A 22,308-nucleotide genomic window follows, 5' to 3' on the forward strand; every position below is an offset into this window, starting at 1 on the left:
GTCTCCCTATACTGATGGCACTTCATCAGCATTGTGTAACTGGTATGTGATGTGGTTTATTGCATCAGCATGAGGAATCTGTACGGGAGGTGGTGCTGTTGCACTAGTTCTAGTGACCCTGTTTCTTCCCCCAGCTGCCAACTGTTATCATGTTGTCTGAGCTTGCTGCAGAGCTCTGCCTACAGTTGTCTAAAGTTGTGATTCATCCACTGCCATCACGCACGATTCTGCTGCTTTATTGTAGGCTTTGAGAAAAACAGTGATGATCTGACTTCTTGATCCTTGATGGATTTGTAAGAGACTCTTGCCTAAGCAGTAATTGTCCTTTTTGAGCTAGGAAAGCCACTGGGGAGCGCTGCCAGGAAGGAGAGAGTTTCTGGCTTGTTGAGAGGCCAGGGCAAGTCAGGACTTCTGGGCAGAATGAGTCAGAAGTGTGTATGTGTATTTCTCTTCTTAATCCTCCTTTTTGACCTGCCCTTCCAACGGGACCTTTGGGAGGGGTCAAAACAGCATGGACATCAAGCTCGTTTGGCTAGTAGGGCTCAGAATCTGGAGGCTCCAAGTAATGTCAGGCCACTGGGTCATTCAAGGATGGGCAGATCAGTTCTAGCACTTGGTGGGAGCCGAGTTTGTCTCTGGATCTTGGGGTATTGAGTGTTAAAACATCTACCCGAGGCTGCTGCAGCTCACTGTGTAGGTTCCTTGTCCTCTTGTGGAAGGTGCCAGAGTTCAATGCAATTTTATTCTTGGTTTTTTCCTGCTACATGTGTATCCTAAGGGGCTGTTTCCTTCCTCTGTCTAGGTAACATTCTTCTAGTCAATGGTACTGCATGTGGAGAGATAAAAATCACAGATTTTGGACTTTCCAAAATCATGGATGATGACAGCTACAACTCTGTTGATGGCATGGAACTGACATCGCAGGGGGCTGGTACTTACTGGTAAGCATCGCCTGGGGCACTTGCGAGTTACAGATCAAGAACAGTTTATAAACAGCTTTGGATCTGTCATCTCTGTATGTGCTGCCATTGTCTGTGACAGCTTGAGACACTAGAGGTTTGAGACCCTGGAAACTGCTCTTGTTGTCACACAGCTCCTCTTGAGGCTGGCAGCTTTTTACTTTTCAGTGGGTTAGTGTTTATACATTTGAAAACCATCTCTTATCCAAAGGGCCTGGTGAAAAACTGCATATGCTGCATGCTGCTGAGATAGCAAGCTCTGGAGTGGAGCTTGTCTGCTATTTCACAGTCCATAATGGTACTGTCTAACAGTTTAAGCAAGGAGGAGGAGGAGAGTACCATGCCTATTTGGAAATTCAGGTGCATCAGGGACATCGAAAGAGTATGCCACTGAAATAAGGTGAAAATCCATAGTTAGCTCTCACAAAAGATGTACATCTCACAGTGCTGTCTATAGCCAGAGCTTCTCTTTCAAGTGTCACGTGAAAGATGTTTTCAGTAATACTTTATCCTCAGTGCCAGGTGTTGTCACTGCATCGCCCATGACTGAGAGTAAGCCCTACGGTGAGTGCAACTGAATGTGATTCTTCAATATTATCGAAGCTGCAGACTGTCACTATGGGCAACAGCTGTACAGGAACGTTTGTTAAGCCATTCTGTATTGTACAGTTTTGTTCTGTTCCTAAAAATGAAACTAACTGTAGTTTGAGCAAGGCTGAGCATCTCTAACTAGGACGTGGCATCTGGGGTTGTATTTCTAGAAATATGTATTTTGGCTGTGTGTTTCTATTGTGGAATTGTTGGCCAAGCCCTTTTAACAACAAATACCAGTTCTGAAGATAAAAGAAAATGGGATTATGTTATGTGCTCTGGTGAAAAGAAACTGACTGTGCTGACTAGCTCAGACCATGAGTGTCTGGAGAGTCCCGGGGATCACTGTTCCCAGAAGGGGTATGCATTGGTGATCTTGGCCCGAAGATGCACAGGGATGAAATTGGGTCCTTCGAGTCCCAAGCAAATACCTGATCACAGAAGCTCATTCCTTCCTTTTGTAAAGGAAATGACTGAAAGTATTTAAAGATGGTGCTCATAACCTGTTGTCACTTCCTTTTAATCAGGTATTTGCCACCAGAATGTTTTGTGGTTGGGAAAGAACCTCCAAAGATTTCAAATAAAGTTGATGTCTGGTCAGTGGGAGTCATCTTCTATCAGTGTCTCTATGGCAGAAAGGTAAGAAGGCATTTACCCCCTTTCCTCCTTACCTACCTTTTGGGAGGCAGCCCTGGCTTCTGCTTCCTTCTCCTCCCCAGGCTTAGAAGGTGCTTCTGCCTTGTCTCCTTGCCATCAGTTCCAAGACAGAGTCCTTGTTAATGAAGGGGGGAGAATTTACTAGGTTGTGTTTTGCTCTACTTGGCACTTCCTTCAAAAGCAATGTTGTGCAGAACATCTCTTTCCACTGGGCATGTTCCCACTGAGGCCTTATGGGCAGGACAAGTGTATCGTTTGGGGCCAGACACCTGTGGTTCGTGCTCTGGCATTGATTTGTGATGCTTTCAATGCACTAAGTCTTTGTCGAGCTTGGTACTGCTTGACCGCTGCAAGTGTTCTAGGAAAAAAAAGTAGGTACAAAGACCCACTCCAGAAGTTTTTAGGATGGCTTTTGGAAGGGAAGAGTCTGGATCAGGAAAAGGTGATTTGTCTTGAGAAAAAGTAATCTGTTTTATGACAACAGAAGAAATAGGTTGGGGCAGGAAAAGGATTCCATCAACTCTTGTTTTCATGAGTCCTTGGTAGCCGAGTGTGGTAAAAGCCTGGGCTGACAAACATGCTGTGTTGCTTACTATTGTCAGTCAGATAAACGGTAGAACCAGCCCAGCAAAGATTGAAGTGGGTGAATCTCCTTGAGCTTAGATGGATGAAGGCCCTCTTGTATGTGCTGAAGCTGACCTACGAGGAGTGGAAGCAGGTGGAGATCCCTTCTGTCTGAGCTGGAGACACGCTGGACACATTCCAGCTTGGTCCCTTTTGTTCTGTTTAAGCACAGGAGCAATGTGTCCTACTCATCTGCCTGGAATCTGTAGCACCTTCACAACATTCATGGGCTTCTTGCCCGGAAAAATGCTGATGTCAAGTGATGATAAACAGTAGTGTTAACGGGTTTTTTAAGGCCTCTCATCAACCTTTAACAACTGTCATCCTTTTTTTTTTTTTTTTTTTTGGTAGCCCTTCGGTCACAACCAGTCACAACAAGATATTCTGCAGGAGAACACAATTCTGAAAGCTACTGAGGTGCAGTTCCCTCCAAAGCCAGTAGTCACGCCAGAAGCAAAGGTAAATCTTCTTGCAGCGAGTTTGACCGCCCTGTGTATGTCAGTGGTAGGCACTGGCAGTTCCATCCTCTTGGTTTCCCTAAAACCAGCAAGAGTTCTGTGTTTAATGCTTGCCTCCTGCAGAGTGGTCAGTGGCTTTGCGTTGTTGTAATTGTCAGGCTGAGAACCGAACAGAGTGCAGGGTGTGCCTCTGCCCATGCTTTCTCCTGATAAAAGATAAGCTTCTGGTGTAGGATCTGGGCTGTCTCTGTGGTCACGGGGTAAGGAATTTTAGTGCTGGGGTTGTCAGATTGGCCCCGCTCCCAAAGAGTTATCTGTCAAAGAAAGCTTCCTGTTTCTGTCTGTCTACTAATTCTTGTTTTGCCTTTGGGGTATCTGCAGGCATTTATCAGACGTTGTTTGGCCTACCGAAAGGAGGATCGGATAGATGTCCAGCAGCTGGCCTGTGACCCATACTTGCTGCCTCACATCCGCAAATCTGTATCTACAAGCAGCCCAGCTGGAGCTGCAATTGCATCAACCTCTGGATCATCCAATAACAGCTCTTCAAACTGAGACAGAGTAATAGGCCAAAAACTGCTTGAGAAACCGGCAAAAAGACTTTCAGAAACAGCTTTGGAATAGAGGAATCCGCAAGGGTCTCAAGAAGCCTGTACCAGGTGCTTTTTTTTCTCTTGCTTTTTTCCATCCATAGAGCATGACAACATCAACTCTCATCAAGAAAACCTTCGGCATCTAGGCCAAGCCATGTGGATAGGAGATGGCTTGAGGTTTATCCAGTAAATGACCACAAAAGGATGGCTGCTCTGAGCAAGGAGGGGAAACTCAAGAAAATACAAAAAGACATGGTTCCATGTACTGTGAACTTCTGAACATGCAGCCTTGGGGAATCCAGGACGCAGTGTGTGCTTCATATGAAGAATGTGGACTTTGGAAAAAGACTGGGCTAGTCCAGTGTTGATATTTAAACATTGTTCTTTTTCTTTTAATAAAGTTTAGGTAACATCTCCTGAAAAGCTCGAAGCACCAAGGTTCAGCTGGGGATGGTATATGACTCTTTGCCCTTTGGAGGGGAAAAAAGTTGATCCTGCCTGTTCATGGCACTAGAGTTAGTGTTTTACCCCTAATTAATTTCAGTTTTTTAAAAATAACAATTTTTTGGAAGAAAACAGTTTTCTGGTCTGAAAGTGAAACCCGTATTAGCAGGTTCATGGCAGTGTCCATTCTGTGGATGGTGCAGCTTTCTGCTCCCTTGGGGTGGCCTCTTATGAATAATTCACCTTCTCAGGAGGGCAGCGAAGCCCATAGAAGAACAGGCCTGCGTAGATCTCCTGTGATCAGAGTGGATCACAGCTCAGACTGCCACAAGGTTTTCAGCTGCTGCTTCATAGCTCTCACAACAGTTGCGCCTTCTTAATTTATTTGAAGTGCTGTTCTTTTTGAAGACACACCCTGACATGTTCACGACATGCTCTCTGCTCTCGTGAGCATGATATCTGTTGACTGTTGAAAAGGCAGGCAGCAAACGGGGAAGAATCAGAGCACAGCTCAGTTGATCACAGGTGTGATCTGTGCTCACGCAGTACTGTACATATCTTCTTCATGTTATAAAAATCCGAAGCTGAAGACTTGTCTGCTCTTCTCAGTTAGGTGACTTGGCAGCAAAACTTCCTCTCTCTCTTAACACTTTCCTTTTAAAACTTGCTGACTTTCCTAACTTGCTGCCATCACTGCATCCAATTTCAGATGAGAGGGAATGAGATAATGTTCTTGAAGGGAGCAAACACCCTAATTATTATTCTTGTCTCCCTTCTGTAATCTGCCTGGAGGGGTCTTACACCTTCAGCTGGAGTCTGCCTGCTGTGAAACGCAAGCCTCTTGTCCCCACTCTGCCCCCTTTTCCCCCCACATTGAAGGAAAACTGAAAACACACACAAAAAGCACAGCACTTGAACATGTGGCAGCCAGGTTGGAGTGCTCCTAACATGTGGCAGGAGTTCATAGCCAGAAATATTTAAAGATGCAGTGTTCAAGAGCAAAGTTTGTCTCGGAAGGGAGCTGAGCAGTGCACTACTGCAACTCAGGGTGTTGTTTAAAAAACAAATTACCCTGTGCCCACTTCCTAACCCAATACCCAGACCACTGTGGACTATCCTCTGCGCGGCACCTCCAGGATTGTACCCACAGCTCTGGCAGCGTGTGGGCTGTTTGGGGCGCTTGATACCCAAATGGTGTTCTCATGGCAAGCGATGTTCTCTGTCGTGTACTTTTGGAGAGAACTACCACTTGTCTGCCTTATTGTAAGCCATCATCTGTAAATACAATGCTTAAACCTGATCAGGAACTAGTGGTTAATTGAGAAATGGAGGAGTCTGTTGAAATTAAGCAATGGACCTGGGAAGTGAAGAACTCTGCTGCTCTGATTTTTATTACTATTTTTGTAGTGACTCTTGGGCTTTTAATTGGATGTATTCACTTGCAGCTGCATTAAGGTGGTCTCTAAACTGTAGTGTTTTAAACAAAGAAAAGAAATACTGCATCTTTAAATCCTCAGCCATAATTTCTTAGCCCTTTCCATCCCTACTGCTCTATTCCAGAAGTTAACTGTTTAACAAGCAGCACTTCAACATGTCTATTCAGCCTCTGTCAGGCGAAATCAGGGTTGATGCTTCATCCTGTTTGCTGAAACTGATGATTTGGTGTCTGTCTGCATCAGGGAGAATTCTAAAAGGGTTTTTTTCTATCCCGGTCCCGTTGTTTCTTGGACATACAGTGTGTGCTATCTCTGTGGGTGTGATTAGTTTTGTGTCAGATGCATTTATTCCTGCTGTGCAACACCCATCCAGGGGCCTGGGGACAGCGTTGGGCTTTCCCAGGGCTGATAGCGGTGAAGAACCCTGGTAGAATTCTGGCTGCGACACCTTCCTTGTTAATATGGGTTTCACTTCCAATAACAGACCCTATTGCCACACTGTTCATTTACTTAAAAGTGTATGAAGAATTTGTAACTTAAACCAGGCCAGACTGTTTTGGCTCTACCCAACAGATGAGACATGGATATTAAAATAAGTTTTAAGAAACTGATTTGCTTGGCTCTTCCTGTTTTGCTCTTCATAGTGTTGGCACGAGCTCTCTTGCAGTGGCTGTGCAGAGGTGACGTGGGACAAGATGAGGAAGGATGGAGGAAGATTGCATTCAACAGCTCAGAGCAGTGAGATCTCTCCATCAGAGCGGGGGGGGATTGCTGAGAATTACCAGGTTTTATTTAATTACTGGCATTGATTTTGTTCTAGAACATCAAGACAGACGTCTGAGGTGGGTTTGTCCCTCATTTCCAGCAGAGTAGCAGCTGCCTTTAGAAGCTACATATGTTCAGGACACAAAAAACATCTTTTTTGTGTCAGTTGATGAAAATTTGTGTTGAACTCCCATGCCCTGGCTGGCTGTACTGAGAGCTGGTGGCTGCAACCTGCCAGCCACAACCCGGTGGGCACCCGAGGCTCCTGTCTTGGTCATCCAGAATAACAGTGTTGAGCAGCGATGAGAAACTTGGCTCCTTTAATTTCTTATGGCTGAGTCTTGTCAGCTTTAAAAAAAACATACAATGGAAAATGAAAAAGGACCTTGGAAGCTGAAGGTGTCAAGTCTGCTTATATCTGGACTAATAACTGAGGAGTGCCAGTTCACACGCCCAGCTCCGCAGGCGTGTTGTAACCTCTGTGCGGGGCATTCCCGGCCACCCCTGCCATGAAACGGGGCCGTACCTGCCTGCTAGAGCCCCGTTCCTCCGGAGGAAGAGTTGCTGGGGATCAGAATTTTGCTGCAAACCTGACGTCACCCTTGCTGCACTTGAAGTTAAAGTCAGCTTTCGGCTGAGCACGAGTGAAACCGAACACCAAGAGCAACTCGGCTCCCACCCCGCTGCTGCGATTGATTATTTTTCAGCCCCTGGTGCCAGTTTTGATGATGCGACACAGATTTGGGCAGGGGGAGGCAGCGGCAGCGTTTCAGCAGCGAATGCACAAGCATCCTGCGGTGACGGTCAGGCCTCCGGGCCAGGTACCCACCACGCCTGCATGGCATGCCCGGGAGCAGGGATGTACGCAGGATTACACACTCAGCTTGACACCAGCAGGAATGAGACTTACCGAGGGGCTGCCTCGCTGGATGCTTCGCCTCCTACGTTAGCGGTTAGGAGTCACGCTATGAAATGAGCTTCCTTCTGCCAAATGGGCCGGTCCCAGTTTATTTTGTGACCTGGCAAACCCTCAACAAGAGGTTTGCTACCGCTTGCCAGTGCCTCCCTGAGGTTTGCTGCCGGAGGATGTTATTTTCTGGGTGCTACGCGAGCCTGGCCCGAGCAGCCTTGACTTAAACCTTCCCACCCCCAGCACGGAGTGGGAGAGGAGATTTGCATCACATGGAAGCAGGACCCAGCGCAATCCTGACCACCACCCAACCCAGAGGTGCCCTTTCTACCACCCGCCGATGAATTTTTGCACCGAGACCCTGAATTTCACCCGCCGCACGTGGCTGTGCCCTGGCCCCGGCGCTGCTCTTGGGTGCAGCCGGGTGCCCCACGGCCATCACCCTCGGTGGGGGGCAAGAGGCCAAGCAAACGCTGAGCCCCTCGGCCTCCCCTCGCCACTTTCACACCCAGGAACGTGGGTCTTGGCCACAAGGACGCTATTGTCTGTGCCGGGTGAGGGAGCGGGAGCCAGGACCGGGGCTGAGACACACTCGTTTCATGCTTTAACTGCGTGGGGGTGCAAAGGATGGGAAAAGCTGCTGGCGCGTGCTGTCTAGTGAGGAGCCGCACGCTGCTGCCAGCTCCGCACACTCCTCCGTGCTCCTCTTCGCTCCCAGCCCCGCATCTTGCCGTGGGATGAGTTGCCGCAGACTTTTCTTCTCCCTCCATCCTTCGGCTGCAGCTCGGTGTTTCTGTTGCTCCTCATTTCTAAACGCTGGCCGGCTGCTGGGTCAGCGCAGGGGAAGCTCGGTGCTTCGAGCTGATCCAGTAAAGCCTGAAAATGGAGGTTAGCCACCATCTGCCCCACTGGTGTGGGATGAGCCTCACCAGCCCGCAGGCAGCCTTTGGCCCGGAGCTGCTCTCCCATTCGCTTTTACTTGGGCTGCAGGGACGGGGCAGAGAGGGGTGCTGTGGTCCAGCTGGAGCTAAAAACGCATGGAATGGAGGTAAAAATGCAGGGATGCTGCGGGGAGCAGCAGAGCGAAGACGGGAAGAGTCGGCCTTGTTTGCAGGCCAGATCTCCCATCCCCACTCGAGCAGCCACGGGGAACGCAGGCAGTGGGTTTATACGGTGCTTGGCTCTGGTTTGCATTCACGGGAAGAAAAAAAACACAGAGCTCTGCTCAGCCCTGTCCTCTCTTGACCAAAGCTGCCAGCTGCGTGGGAGCCACGAGCACACGCTGGCCGGGGTCCACGGGACACGGGCTGCCGTGTCGGCAACCTCCTCGCTCTTGGCCTGGCTCAGCTCTCCATCGAGATCAGGGCTCAAAACCTGCTCTGTTCAGCATTGGCTCATCCCAGCTCCTGCTAATCCTGAAAATCCACCCGCTCGCACCCAAACCCAGGAGACCGGCTGGGATTGATGCCAAAACCTCTTCAGGCTAAAGGGACCGGTGAGGGATGGAGGTAGAAGGGGACGTGCCCGTGGCTACGAGGTAAGGCAGTGGCAGAGGTGGAAACGAAGCATCTGGGGCCGACTGTGTGGCCGCTGGACCACGCTGCTCCTTTTGGAAAGGGCCGTGGGACAGGGTGGGATCTCTACTCCCCGGTCCCATCCCTGCTTCCAGCAGGAGGAAGATGCCGTTCGGGATGTGCTGTCCTCCGCGGCTCTCCAGCTGCCTTCCCTCCCCACTCTGCAACCCAGCTCTGCTAATTTGCTCTTGAGTCACAGAGAGAAAGTGTTTTTCTAAAAGGCGAATTTCTTGCAAATGGCTGGAATTCCTCTCTGCTCCTTTCCAGGAGCCCTGGGGAGGAAGGAGAGGCAGCGGGCTCAGAGGGCAGCGCTGCTCCCCGGGCAGCCCCCGGCTTCGTCTCGCCCCCGCGGCGGAAGGGCAGGGATCTCGGCGCTGGCCCTCCCAGGGCTGGAGCGCCCTGAGATTCCTCGTGGCAGCTTTGAGCGAGCACATCTGGTTTTAATAAATTATTTGCAGCTTGAACTTGCCTGACTTTTAAGGGCTGCAGAAGAGAGAGCAGTAAAGAGCCCCGAGAGCCTCAGCGCGGGGTACCCACAAAGGGACACCCTTTGCGGTGCTGGGAGGGAAGGGGGTTGGGGAGAGATTTGGGGAAGGGGTCTGGGGCTGACCGAGCCCCTGGAGGGACCCCAGCAGCTGGCAAAGCCCCATCTGCTTCTTGCAAGAGCCGAGGGGACGCTTGGTTCGGAGGCAGGGAAACGGCCCGTCTTTTTGGCCAGGATCCTTCTACCCGCAGCTGGGTGTTGAGCGAAGCCGGGGCTGATCTTAGATACCGTGTTTCTGCGCTCAGGCGAGGAACACAGGGAGCAAACTGCAGTGCAGGCGAGGGTGCTGCCCCGACACCCCCCTGCCCGGTGGAGCCCCGACCACCAGCGCCGAGACTCTTCTCCCGGCACGAAACCCATCGGCACTTGGGAAAACCCAAATCTTCGGGAGCATCAGCATCACCCGGGCGCCCGATGGCCACCAACATGCCTGGGGCCGTGGAGGAGCTGAGCCCCCAGCCTCGTCCTCAGGGCGGGAGGGTGCAAATACAAACTGGTGCCTCGGGGACGAGTCCCCTGCCGTATTCCCGTGCGGATTTCCCCACCATACCAGGGGACGTGTCAAGCCCCACGTCCCAGCAAGGGGGCTGCAGACCACCCCTCTCTGCAGAGCCCAGCAGCGAGCTTCAGCGGGGTGGGGAAGTCATCTCCATCGCTGGGATTGGGGCTGCCTTGGCTGTCCCCCCTCCTGTCTTCAACATGGGGAGAGCGACGTGGCCGCCTTCTTCTGCCGCTGCCGGCGCGGGGGAGAGAGGAGCCAGCAGACGCCAAGACGGCCTCTTCCCTAAGCAGTGACCTCAGCGCGGCAGCTCCTGCCAGGTGGCTGTTGATCTTGGCCTGGCCGGTTCTTTTCGGAGGCCAGGATGAGGCCGAGGCGGCGCGGACGGAGGGCTGAGCTCGCGGCGGAGCCTGGCAGGTGCTGCCGGTCCCCGGCGTGCAGGCGGTCCCCGGCTGCGATTGCCGAAGCGAAGCAAAGCGTCCATGGTGCCGGCAGCCCCTCGACGGTCACTGCCTGCAAGGCAGGGCTTTGCTCTCCAGCGCTGTTCTCCTGGAGCCCTCCAGTCCTGCGGAGAGCCATAGGGTGGGGGGAACATCCTTGGAAGAGCACAATGGAGCAGGACATGCGGCCTCCCTGGTCATATAATGTATCCCCATGTGCTCCCCGGGCTCTAAAATAGACCCTTTGGACCTGCCAGTCCTCGGAGGTGGCTGATGGGTTGGTGCAGATCCTTCCTCCAGAGCATCTGCCCTCAAGCCTGGTGCTACGGACACTGCTCTCGTGGTCCATGGGTCCCCAGATCCTGTCTACTGCCTCTGGCACAAGCAAACTTTAAACGTGCCCTGTTATCTGCCCCAAACTTAGTACTCACAGGGTGCCTTGCTGCCATTGAGCACCCCAGCTTCAAATCTGGGTTTTTCTTTCCCATCCCGAATCCCACAGCTTGTTAGTGACACTTAGTTTCCAACCTGTGTGAAGTTGAGCATCCCGACTGACCCATTTTCTGCCAGTGCTCCTGACCAGGGCAGACCTCCAGCCAAAGGTGGGCAAGTGGCACGGATCCATCTCTGGAAAGGTTTTCCAAATCCTTCTGCAGGGTGACTTTCACTCGAGCCAATGGTGTTTCACCCTGTCTCATCACAGCCCCTCCACTGCGACCACTGCCCGTACGGTATGTTGCTTCGGCCAAAAAACAGCATTTATTTTTCCAGGTAGGGGACAGATACAGATGCTCCAACTGCAGGAATCGGCCACAGATTCTGAACGTCCCAAGGGCTGGCTAAACCCGGGATGAGCCCATCGCTCCCATCCATCGCCCGGTGCAAGGAACTCTTCCGAGAGCATGGCTGGCGGCACAGTTGGCCGTCCCCTGCACGCGGCCGCGTCCCCTCGTCTGGCAGCAACTCGTTAGGGCCAGAGAGGTCAGACAGCTTGGAAACATCCCAGGGAAAGGGAAAAATGCATTTCCTCCCGATCCACTCCAACGAGTAGCAACTCAGCTGGTACTAAACTGGATTAGGAGGAGAGTAGGTGAGGAGCTGTTGGCCCGCAATGGAGGAATTAATTATTAGGAAGTGCTAATTATCTTCTAATCACATGCAGTGTAGGGGCCTCCAAGACATGGGGTGAACCAGGCCAGGAGGCGGTGATGCTCCACGGGATCCGAAGCCTTTTGACTCTGCTGTGTCTCCTTTGCATGGGATTTGCCTCCCGGAAAAGGGTTTTCGGGCTTGTCTGGCATGGATGGAGGGTCCCACTCGTGGGACTTCACAGCTCCATCGCGTCCAGCCGCTGGCACTTCGGTGGGTGGCATCCGCCAGGAGTGGTCTCCAAGGTTTAGGGATGGGAGCGAGGATCTGGGCAATTCCCTCCTCTCCTCTGGGCTGTCGTGTTCGCTACCCACGGGCAGCCGCCGGCACACGTCCAGCTGTGGAAGGCGAGCGAGGCTGTTCTCCCAGGACTGCTTCAATTAAAAAATAATCCCTGGCTTAAAAAAACCCAACAGGCCAGATGCTGATGTGCTTAATTGGGCCCCCCCCGGAGGGTTTGCATCCCCAAAGCCCGTCCTGGCACCGGTCTGCAGGTCCTTCCTGCCTTGCTGGGAAACAATAGATTCATTTATTTTTGCGAGAACAGCCAAACACGTGGCTGGCTTACATGCGTCCCCCTGCGTCGTGCCTTCTCGGGGCCAGATCCTGCTCCCCCGCTCAAGGAAGCGTTGCCATCGTCTTGGGCTGATTAAAAGCATCGTCTCGCCTGACTTCTCTATGTCAGTGTTTGCGTGTCGAGGTCTGATGCGCTGCCCAAATCGAGAGGAAGCTCGAGGAAGAGGTGAGGCTCCTGCATCCCCAGGGATGCTCCCACGAGATGGGCACCGCAAGCATCACCCTGTCCGCATCGCTGGGACCAAATCTTTGCACCGTGCCGCAAGTGTTCTCACCTCCCCACTCAAAGCTTTCTCGATCACTCCAGAAATGGAGGAGAACCAGCTCTCCAGCACCCGGGCAGGGCAATGCCCAGCTGAGCCAGTGCCTGGCTGCCTGATGGGGATTTTTTTCCTCCCAGGTTTCAAGGATTTGGGGCTTTTGTTTGAAGCAAATTGCGACGTTCAGTCTTCTCCAGGTGCCTTGGGGTGACCTGTTACCTCCAGCCAGACCTCTGGGGAGGTGTGAGCAGCCGCACTGGTTCGGTGCTGGTGGTTTTTAAGGTGTGAATGGTTTTTAGAACCGAAGAAACCCCCCAAGCAGGAATCTGTGGTGCCCATGTGGCTCCCATTGCAGTGGGCCTCCTTGCACAGAAACCGCCCAACGGCCGTACGAAGCCAGGAAAACGCTGATTTCCAGCGTTTTCCACGTACACTGCCTTCTTTGGGTGGCTTTTGGGAGGTTGGGCGGGCCTGTCTGGAGGGGAGGTGTAAAAAAAAAAAAAAGTTTAAAAGACATTTAAAAGTTTTTAAAAGCCTTTTATATTCAGCTCTTGGGTATGGGATATATTTACATTGGATACTGTGTGATGCTCTTCACCCCACACTCCTCAGCAGAGTACCGGGCGGCTGGAATGCTGCACCAACAGCCCCATGGTGGAAGGTGCAATGAGCTGTGTCCGACCTCAGCATTCCCCCATCCACAGGTAAGACGGGAGCTGCCCATCTCTGTGCCGCAGAGACGGACGGAGGAGGATTCAGCTGGGCTGGCTCAGCAATACTGTACTTGGGCTGAAATAACCCCTCCGAGCACCCAGAGGTGCGACCGAAAACACGCGACAGCAGCTCGCAGCGGCCCTCGGCTCCTCTCGCCGGCAGAGTCGGATTCCCACGCTGAGGTCCCGGGCAGGGGAAGGTGTTTGCTTGCGGCACAGCGAGACCCGACGTGGGGCTGGGGGCACCGTGGGCATCTCCCACGCGCCCTCGGCCTTACTCTGGGGGCACCGGGGCTGCCTGGGGTGCAGGGGGATGCTGCACGGCCCTTGTGTGCGGGGGGGACCCAGCCCTCCCCGGGGGTTTGCAGGAATGCACCAGACTGTGCACCGCTTCACCCCCAAACCCCCCTTTTGCTCCCAACCCCCCCAGCATCACCCCCAAACCCCACCTTCACCCCCCAAAACTGACCTAACATCACCCCCAACCACCCCTTCAGCCCCAAAACTCACCTAACATCACCCCCAAGCCTCCCCTTTCACTCCCAACCCCACCAACATCACCCCCCAAGCCCCCCTTCACCCCCAAAACTCACCTAACATCATCCCCAACCACACCTTCACCCCCAAAACTCATATAAAATCACCCTCAAGCCCCCCCTTTCACCTCCAAACCCCACCTAACATCACCCCCAACCACACCTTCACCCCCAAAACTCATATAACATCACCCCAAGTCCCCCCTTTTACCCCCAAACCCCCCTAACATCACCCCCAAACCCCCTTCACCCCCAAAACTCACCTAACATCACCCCCAACCACACCTTCACCCCCAAAACTCATATAACATCACACCCAAGACCCTCCTTTTACCCCAAACCCCCCTAACATCACCCCCAAGCCTCCCCTTTCACTCCCAACCCCACCAACATCACCCCCCAAGCCCCCCTTCACCCCCAAAACTCACCTAACATCATCCCCAACCACCCCTTCACCCCCAAAACTCATATAAAATCACCCTCAAGTCCCCCCTTGTACCCCCAAACCCCCCTAACATCACCCCCAACCACACCTTCACCCCCAAAACTCATATAACATCACACCCAAGACCCTCCTTTTACCCCAAACCCCCCTAACACCACCCCCAAGCCCCCCCTTTCACCCCCCAAACTCACCTAACATCACCCCCAACCACACCTTCACCCCCAACCCCCACCTAACCCCCCCAAATCCCCCCCAAACCCCCCAGCAGCACCGCCGAGCCCCTACACCGGGCAGCAACACGGGGAGCACCCCCCATCCCCAACCACCCCCCCACCCTCCGCCCCTTCCCCGGTGCCCGGGCCGCGGCCGCCCCCTCGGCGGAGCCCCCGGCCGGCCCCAACCCCCGCCTCCCTCCCCGCTTTTTTTTTTTTTTTCTTTTTTTTTTTTTTTTTTTTGGGCTGGGCCCACCGGCGAGGGCAGCGCGGCTCCCGCTGACGCAGTGTCTGAGGCCGGCGCACACGATTTTTTTTTTTATTTATTTTTTTTTAACTTTTTTTTTTTTTTTTTTTTCCCCCCTTCCCTCCCCCTTTCTCCCCTCCCTCTCTCTTTTCGGTGTCCCTCCTCCTCCTCCTCCTCCTCCTCCTCCTCCTCCTCCGTCTCCCCGCCCGCCCCCCGGCCCCGGTGAGGGAGCAACGAGGGCCCCGAGCGGAGCGGAGCGGAGCGGGGCAGCTCCGGGCATGGGGGGCGGCTCGGCCGGACCGCGGCCCCTCCGCGCCCCCCTCTGCTGCCTCTTCGGCCTCCAGCTGGTGCTCGGCGCTGCGCACCCAGGTGGGACCGCGCCTCCCTCCTCCTACCCCCCCTTAAAATCATTATTGGGGAGAAAGCGCGGGGGGGGGGGCGGCAGGATCCCCGGTAGCGGGGAGGGGGTGTGTGTGGGGGGGTACGGCTTCGCTCCGGCGCGGTTTACATCGCTCCGCTTTATTTCCTCCCGGAATGTTTTCTTTGCTTTTATCGCGGTTTCTTTTACTTCATCCTCCTCCAGTGGCGGTTTGTTCCGCCGCGTTTTGTTTTCTTCGGTTTCGCCGCGCCGTGTTTTCTTCCCCGTTCCGCCGCGTTTGACGCTCGCTTTTATTTTTTTTTTTTTTTTTTTTTTTTTTTTTACTTTTAACGCCCCGCGCCGTGCGGCCACGCAGCGAGTCTGGCGAGTCCGGCGGAAACGTTTCCGTGGCCGCCGGGGGGGGGGGGGGCCCAGGGCGGCTCCGGGGGTGGAGGGGGGCGGCCGCCGGCCCGCAGCGTCCCGCAACCCCGCTCCGGCCTTTTGTCTCCCCGGGGAGGGCAGGTCGCGGAGGGGGAGGTCGGGAAGGAGCCGAAGTTTTGTTGGAGGTTTCCTCCCTCTCCCATCCTGACACCCCCCCCCACCCCACATCCCGGCGTGTTAAACCTATAGAAAAGTGCCCCGCGGGATCGGGGCCCGAGTGGGTATTTACAGACTTCCTTCTTTTTTTTTTTTTTTTTTTTTGGGTAACTTCTCACAAGAAAGGCAACGGGTTGCATTTTCTTTTTTTTTTTTTTTTTTTTTTTTTTTTTAAAAACCTTCTGAAGACACCATGTGCCAGACGCCTGAGGATCCTTGGGACGGCCCCTGGAATTGCCATTTGAGACACTTTTTTACCCCAGAATAGTCTAGCACAGAAGCGAGAAACTGCTTTTGTTGCTTCCTTGGATTAATTTGGCCCTATTGAGAAAATGTCTTAAAAAAAAAAAAAAAAAAAAAGGCAAAATTGGCTACTTTTGCCTGAACAATAACAACCGTAAACCCTTGGCCTATTTTATTAGAGTACGTTTAGCAAATCCAAAGCAGATTTGGAAACAGCAGCATGGGAGGGCACTGTTCTCCTCCTCCCCTCGCTCTTTGCCCCCCACTTTCCCCTCTTCCCCACCAGCCCCCGGGGGCCAAGCGTGGGGTCGCTGTGGCTTTGGGGTGCGATGCCGTCGGGCACCGATCCTGTGCCAGGCGAGGGGTCCAGCTCCGGCTCCGGAGGCGCCCGGCCGGGAGAAACTGCTCGTCTGAGAGATGGAGAAAGGAGGAGGCGATGGGGAAGGAGACCCCCGCACCATGGGGCGTTCAGAAGAGCGATTGCCAGGGTTTGCTGCTGGTTGGAGACATCCGAGCTGAACCCCCAAATTCCCATTAAACCTCCCCGTAATTTTCTTGAGGGCCATGAATTTCTCCTTTGGCGGGTTTGAAGGGAAGCAACTCCGGTTCAGCTGGGCTTTAGCTACCTGAAAGGATCGAGTCTGGCTGTTTCACCCTGAAAAATGTCGGTGGGATCCAGGTCTGGCGAGCCCGAGGACAGAGGCACCTCTGTCCCGGCGGGAGCGCGGTGGCAGCCGACCCCGCGCCGGGGCAGGGCGAGGAACAAGGCGGCTTTCAGCTGCCTCCAGCCCACGGTGTTATGCCGCTCGTGCTGAGCGTCCCGCCGGCGAGTGGGTGCGAGCACCCGCGGTTCTTCCCCACGCCGTCCCCGCTTTTCCGCTCATCTCCCCAGTATCAGCCTTGGCTTGGTCCCAAGTGGGCGAAGGGGGCTGGCACCGATGGAGGGTGCCTCATCCAAGGTCCCCCAGCACCAGGCTGGGTTTGTAGCTCGAAAAGGATCCTCGCTGGGATTTTTGGGATCGGGATGGGTCAGTTGCAAGAGTCCCACGAGCGAGTGCTGTTTGCGAGGACGTTGTCGGCGGGGGCTGGCCCGGCAGACGGCATTGCTTTCCCTGGGGACCCGTCGCTTCCTTGAGGGGTTTCTGCCAAATCCTTGCCTCCAGGACAGCCGGGAAGCCAGAGCGGGGCTTTTGGCAGAAGGTTCGTGGCTACTAGGTGAGATATCACCATCTCTGCAGCATCGCTTGAGCACCCCTGTGCCTGTCGTGGGGAAACTGAGGCAGCAGCTCCCGTCCTGCGGTGGCCGCAGGCGGGACGAGGTTCCCGTGTCCATGCGGGGACGTGGCGCTGTCGGTGCTTTGGATCAGCTTCTCCACCTGGCCGGTGCCTGGTGCGGGACCCGCCGGCAGGAGCTGCCTCATCGGCTTTGTGGCGAGGGGAAGGGGGCGAAGAGAAGAATTTACAGCCTGTAAAACAAACAGAGCAGCCTTTGCATGAAGCTTCCCCCCCCCGCCCCCGCCCCCATTTTCCTCTTTGCAATGGAAATAGCTTGTTGCACGGCAAACGCAGCTCCAAGAAATCATAACTCGATCTTCTTCGGATTATTTGGGAGCAGGAAAGAGGGATGGAGGTGTCGGCTTTGCGGCCGCGCCTGGCAGGGGACAACCGGGGACCTCGCCGCCCCGGCACGCTTGCAGCCTCAGCAGCCAGCCGGGCGGGAGAGGGACGAGGCGAGGGATGGCTGCTTGCGCAAGAATGACAAGAATGAAAAGCAAAAAAGATTTAGCCTTCGGTGCAAAACCGTCCCTTCCCCCCAAAGCCACCCAACGCGGTGTGGTGGCCCCAGGAGGTTTCCCAGGGCAAGGTGCCACCCCGGGGACACCTTGCCGGCACAGGAGAAGGTGTTTTCAGGCGTGAGGTCCTGGTGATGGCTAAAGCCACGTTGCAGGTTTCTCTCTTTGGCTTTATTTCGGGTTGGATTTTGCACTTTTCCCTGCAGGGCAGAGGCACGCTCCTGCCTTCCTTCTTCCTTAAATATTTTCCAGGGAAGCTTTTTGCCCCGAAATCAAAGCAAATGGCTGCTGAGGGGCTATAATTGCTGTCTGCTAAATCATCTTTCCCAGCTGATAAATCCGTAGCGGGAGACTCTGGCTCCGGTACCTCGGCCGGTGCTCGGAGAAGGGCGGCGAAGGGCTGTTGCCCACGTCGGCAGCTCTGCCGGAGGTCCCGGCGCTGCATCGCACCCTGCTCGGCTCCATCGAGTGCGGCCGATTCTCGGGTGGGAGCGTCTGCGGCGGCTGCCCTTGCAGCCCGCTCGAGTCTGTCCCGACCCAGCCATTTCCTCGAAAGGTTGTTTAAGCGATTTGTAAAATTTTGTTCTTCACGTGCAGCCGAGAAGCAGGATTTTAATTAATTTGAACTGTGCCGAGTCTGCAGAGCATCGACATTTTTCTCATTCTTAAGATTGCTCGAGCCCAAAAGAGACCCACACAGATGCTCTTTTTCTTAAAGGACCCATCTTTAATTAATTAAGGCTTAGAAAATGATTAGGGGATGGACTTGCAAATTCTTGGGAGTGCACTTTAGCCCAGGAGCGAAGGTTTGGCTGTTGGCAGGGGGCACAGGGTATTATTTTTCAAGCAGGATGCTCCCTTCATCCCTATCACGGCGAGAGCTCAATCCTGCGCTGCACCTCGTGCTGTCGCAACAGGGACGTAAATGGGATTTTCCGTGTAAAATAGCGTGTTTGCAGGATGGTGCTGAGGCTGGGAATGGGGAGATCGAGCCCTTCCCTTTCCTCTGCCTGAATCTAGATGCGGCAACTTTGGGATGTACAGGAATGGCCTCATTTACCTGAGTCTTGCCCTTGAGTGCTGGGCATGAGGCAAGCAAAGAGCACCTGGTGAGAAAAGCTTCATGTTAATAATTTTAATTAAAAGAAATGGAAAAAAAGGCTGTGGGACACCAGGGTCTGATCCTTACTGTGCAAATGTGCTTGGTTTTGGTGAAATGGGGGTTCTGCTGTCCTGAGACAGTGATGGCACCGCTCGGGGTGTTAATATCAGGAATGGTGCCGGTGAAACAAAGGAGGAGAAATCTCTGGATCTTTTTTCCTTTTCTTTGGAAATTTCTTGAGTAGTTTTGAAAAATTGGGTAGTTTTCAGCCAACTGGGCTGGAACCGTGTCTGGGGACCTGTGTCGGGGCTGTCCCGTGAATTTGCTGACCGGGAGGGTCTGCGGTGCTGGTGGGCGATGCTTCAGGGTGAGCAAATTGGGGGTCATCGGACGAGCCGAGGCCAGAGCGATCCCCTGGGACATGGCCGAGGCTGCCCGGGATTTTGTGGCCAGGTGAGAAGACGTATGTGGGACAGGACATTTGCGGGGAGCCCGGCCATTGCGTCCTGGGGGGATCATCTGGCCGGTGGCAGCTGGGGGACCCCTGTCCTTCCCCACTCCCCGCTGTGCTCTTGGGGTCCATCGCACTCCTCCATCCCGGCTGGAGCCCGTTAGATGGATGGTGCTGCTTTCCTTCCCCTGCATTCCCGGGGAGTCGGCAAATCTGGGATTTCCACCTCTGGATGCGTACGGCCGCCGTGGGGCTGGAGCCTGGAGCGGGTCTGGAGGAAATTTGGGGAAAATTTATATCTTTCTACCTTTTGCTGGATACCGGCAGGTGGATGCGGGGGCTCTTGGCTCCCTTGTCCCCTGCCACAACTGTGGGCGAGTCACTTGAGCTGCCCACAGGCAATCGTCCCCCGTGGAATGCATTTTGTCTGCATCCCGGGCAGGGTGCGGGGAGAGGGGACTTTTTAATGTCTGCAGAGAGGCTGAAATGTGGTATGTGGACCCCATCCAAAATCTTTACGAGGCAGCAGAGAGTAAGCAGGGTGGTAGGTAGCCTTCGTGGCCGTGGCCAAGTAAGGAGCTTGTCTCATATGGCTCCCACCGTATACACAGCAGCTTCTCTCCACGCCGCTGGGCAAGCCAAGAGGAGTTTTTCGGCTCCAAGTGCAGGTCCTGCTGCTTCATAGCCTCAACCAGGCCATCAGGAGCTTCCCTTTCTTCCCCGTAACAAGAGATCTGCTCCTTATTCCCTGAGGTTTATTTTTAAAAAACCAAAACAACAATGCCCATCTTTTATTCTGGAGCTTGGCTTGGAGCACCCAGAGCTGCTTCTGACTGAGTCTGGCCCCAGTCGAGCTCCAGGGATGCGCTGGCCCGGGGCGAGCCCGTGGGACGTCGGGCAGCAGTGGTGTTTTGATGCAAACCGCTATTTTAGGAGCATCAGAGGTAGGTGGGTTGGTGTATGGCATCGGTTCTCGAGCAGACGGGAGCCGTGCCAGTGCCCCCTCTGGAGCCAGAGGCTCACGGCGTGCCCTGTGGCTGCTGGTAGTCTGCATTTCCTTCCCTTTTTTTTTTTTTTCATTTTTATTAATCTGAATTGCTTCTTTAAGGGGTCGCATGGTGTTTATCAATGCCCAAAAGCAGCTCAGGGGGGCAGGTAGAGCAGCGATGCGCTCCCAGCAGGCTGGGGCTGCTCTCGTACCCCACGGTCGATGGCAGCGGGGATGCTCCAGCTCTGCCGTTGGGACCTCCCGCAGGTACAGCTGCTGCTTTTCTTATCACTACTTCCCCTTCTCAGCCCTCAGAGGGATGCACAGGCTCCTTCCTCGGGCCAAAAATTGCTGCTCTTTATGGCAATGGCCATGCTTTTGCTCTTCTCCACGCTGAGACCTTGGGGGTGGCATCAGCCACGCCTGGAGTGACGGCTGGGGGCGCGGATGCCGGGGTGGTAATGCCGGATTGTGCTGGGACCTTTTTTCCAGGAAGGGGGTTTTCCTCCAGAGGAATATTTCATCCAATAATATGGAATTTAAGATGAAGCTGGGGGCTTTTCTGTGCCCCTGCAGCCATCCATCAGCAGAGCCAGCTGAGCACAATGCTGGGATGCAGCCCTGGGATCCTGCACTCCCAAATGTCACTGGAGGGTGAATTTCTGGGATGGCTCTCTCCCCATCCCAGCAGCTCCCTCCCCTCCTGCGGGGCTGTGCAAGCTGAGCCTGGCGGAGGCTCACTCTGTTGGGTGAAGTCCTCCTGTATTCGACGAGCAATGCTTTTTGGCCCTTTTTCTATTGTTTTTTATTCCAGGGGGGTTTGTTTCTCTGTTGCTGTATCTTGCCCCCGAGCTCGGTGCATCCCCACCTTGTTTATTGTGAATGAGCTGCCACTTCCCGCAGGTTTTCTTCCAGCCGTGTGGCGTGGGTTTCGGAGCTGCTGCTCACCCTCGGGCAGCAATAACGGGCTAAAAAGCTGGCGTTTTAGAGCAGGTGGCTTGGGGCTGGTGTGCCCTGTTTTCTAGTGGGTGAGAGCACATGAAACCGGGAGGTTCAGGCTGGAAGGAGGTTTCTTTATGTACCATGGAAGTGAAGGGTGGGTTTCTTGCTGCAGGATGTTATGGGTAAAACTTTTGCATGGGCTCCCGAAGTCAAACAAAGGTGTTCGTTAGCAAGTTTGCTTTCCCTGCACGGCGGTCTGCAGCCCCTGAGAAGCTCCTGGGTCTCGGAGCCCCATCGGAGCCCAGTTTGCCGCTGGGACTGGGGCACCACACCGGGCTTTGAGGATTTGCTACCTTTGATGGGTGGTTTGGAGCAAACCACATCTGCGGCCGTGTCTGCAGCACAGAAACCTTCCAGGAGGGGATCGTCCCCATTGCTCTGTGTGTGCTCAGTCTCCTGCACAAGCGGGCTTGGAGCTGGGTTTTTCAGGACACCCCAAATAAAGGGCGATCCCAAGAGAAAGCACCAAGCAAGGGAGCACCTTCACCTGCAGGATGGGGCTGAGCCCCAGAGCTGCGTGAAGGGCTCTGCCGTCAAGTGGGTGCCACGATGAGCTTCGCAGAGGAGCCGAGTGGGTGGCAGGGGCTGCGGGCGCAGAGCCAGAGCGGCACTGCCACGCTGGGGCCAGCGTTCACTTTTGGCCGCGGTCGGATGAAATCGCGGCCAGAGCCTTGGAGCTGCTCCAGCCGGGAATAACCGGGACCGGGGTCCAGCCGTAGCTTCAATCCTCTCTTAAATTTGCTCCTGCGTTTGTTGCTGGTGACGGGAGGGTGACTAACGCGATGGAGCAGGGGTGCTCTGGGTGTCCCGGCGGGGGTGGCCGGGTTGGGGCGTGCTCGGGGCAGGGTAGTGCCGAGGACACCCGTCCGTGCCGTGCCGCAGTGCTTTCTGTGTCTACCACCACCCGACAGCCACCTCTGTCCCCTGGAGCCTCCCCATCCCCGTCACTTCTCTCATCCAGTGCTGCCCACATTCCCCAAAATTGTAGGTTGCGAAGCTTTCCTTATTTGCCATGGAGTGGTAAAGCTGTTGTGGGAAGGCTTGAGCTGAGTTCCCTTCAATTCAGACTTTGTGCTGGCTAAAAACTTTGCTTTTTTTTAATTAAAAAAAAAAGAGAACCTGGAGTCAGGCACGGGGTGTAA

General features: G+C 54.2%; 2 protein-coding genes across 12 annotated transcripts in view; both read left to right on the top strand.

Annotated features, from left to right (window-relative positions):
• TLK2 (tousled like kinase 2) overlaps positions 1-6,369 on the top strand; it is a 55,957-nt gene extending 49,588 nt beyond the window's left edge. For all 11 annotated transcript variants that reach the window (XM_049800655.1, XM_049800653.1, XM_049800649.1 and 8 more), the window contains 4 exons: positions 803-941; positions 2,078-2,189; positions 3,183-3,290; positions 3,671-6,369. In XM_049800655.1, coding sequence (XP_049656612.1) covers positions 803-941; positions 2,078-2,189; positions 3,183-3,290; positions 3,671-3,844 — 533 coding nt within the window. In that variant the 3' untranslated portion in view covers positions 3,845-6,369. The remainder of the gene's footprint in view (positions 1-802; positions 942-2,077; positions 2,190-3,182; positions 3,291-3,670) is intronic.
• Positions 6,370-14,847: 8,478 nt separating this feature from the next.
• MRC2 (mannose receptor C type 2) overlaps positions 14,848-22,308 on the top strand; it is a 29,132-nt gene continuing 21,671 nt past the window's right edge. Inside the window, exon 1 of the mRNA XM_049800646.1 lies at positions 14,848-15,001. Within this exon, the coding sequence (XP_049656603.1) occupies positions 14,911-15,001 (91 nt within the window). The 5' untranslated portion in view covers positions 14,848-14,910. The remainder of the gene's footprint in view (positions 15,002-22,308) is intronic.

The sequence above is a fragment of the Accipiter gentilis genome, chromosome 5 (genome assembly GCF_929443795.1).
Source record: "Accipiter gentilis chromosome 5, bAccGen1.1, whole genome shotgun sequence".
Taxonomy (NCBI): Eukaryota; Metazoa; Chordata; class Aves; order Accipitriformes; family Accipitridae; genus Astur; species Astur gentilis.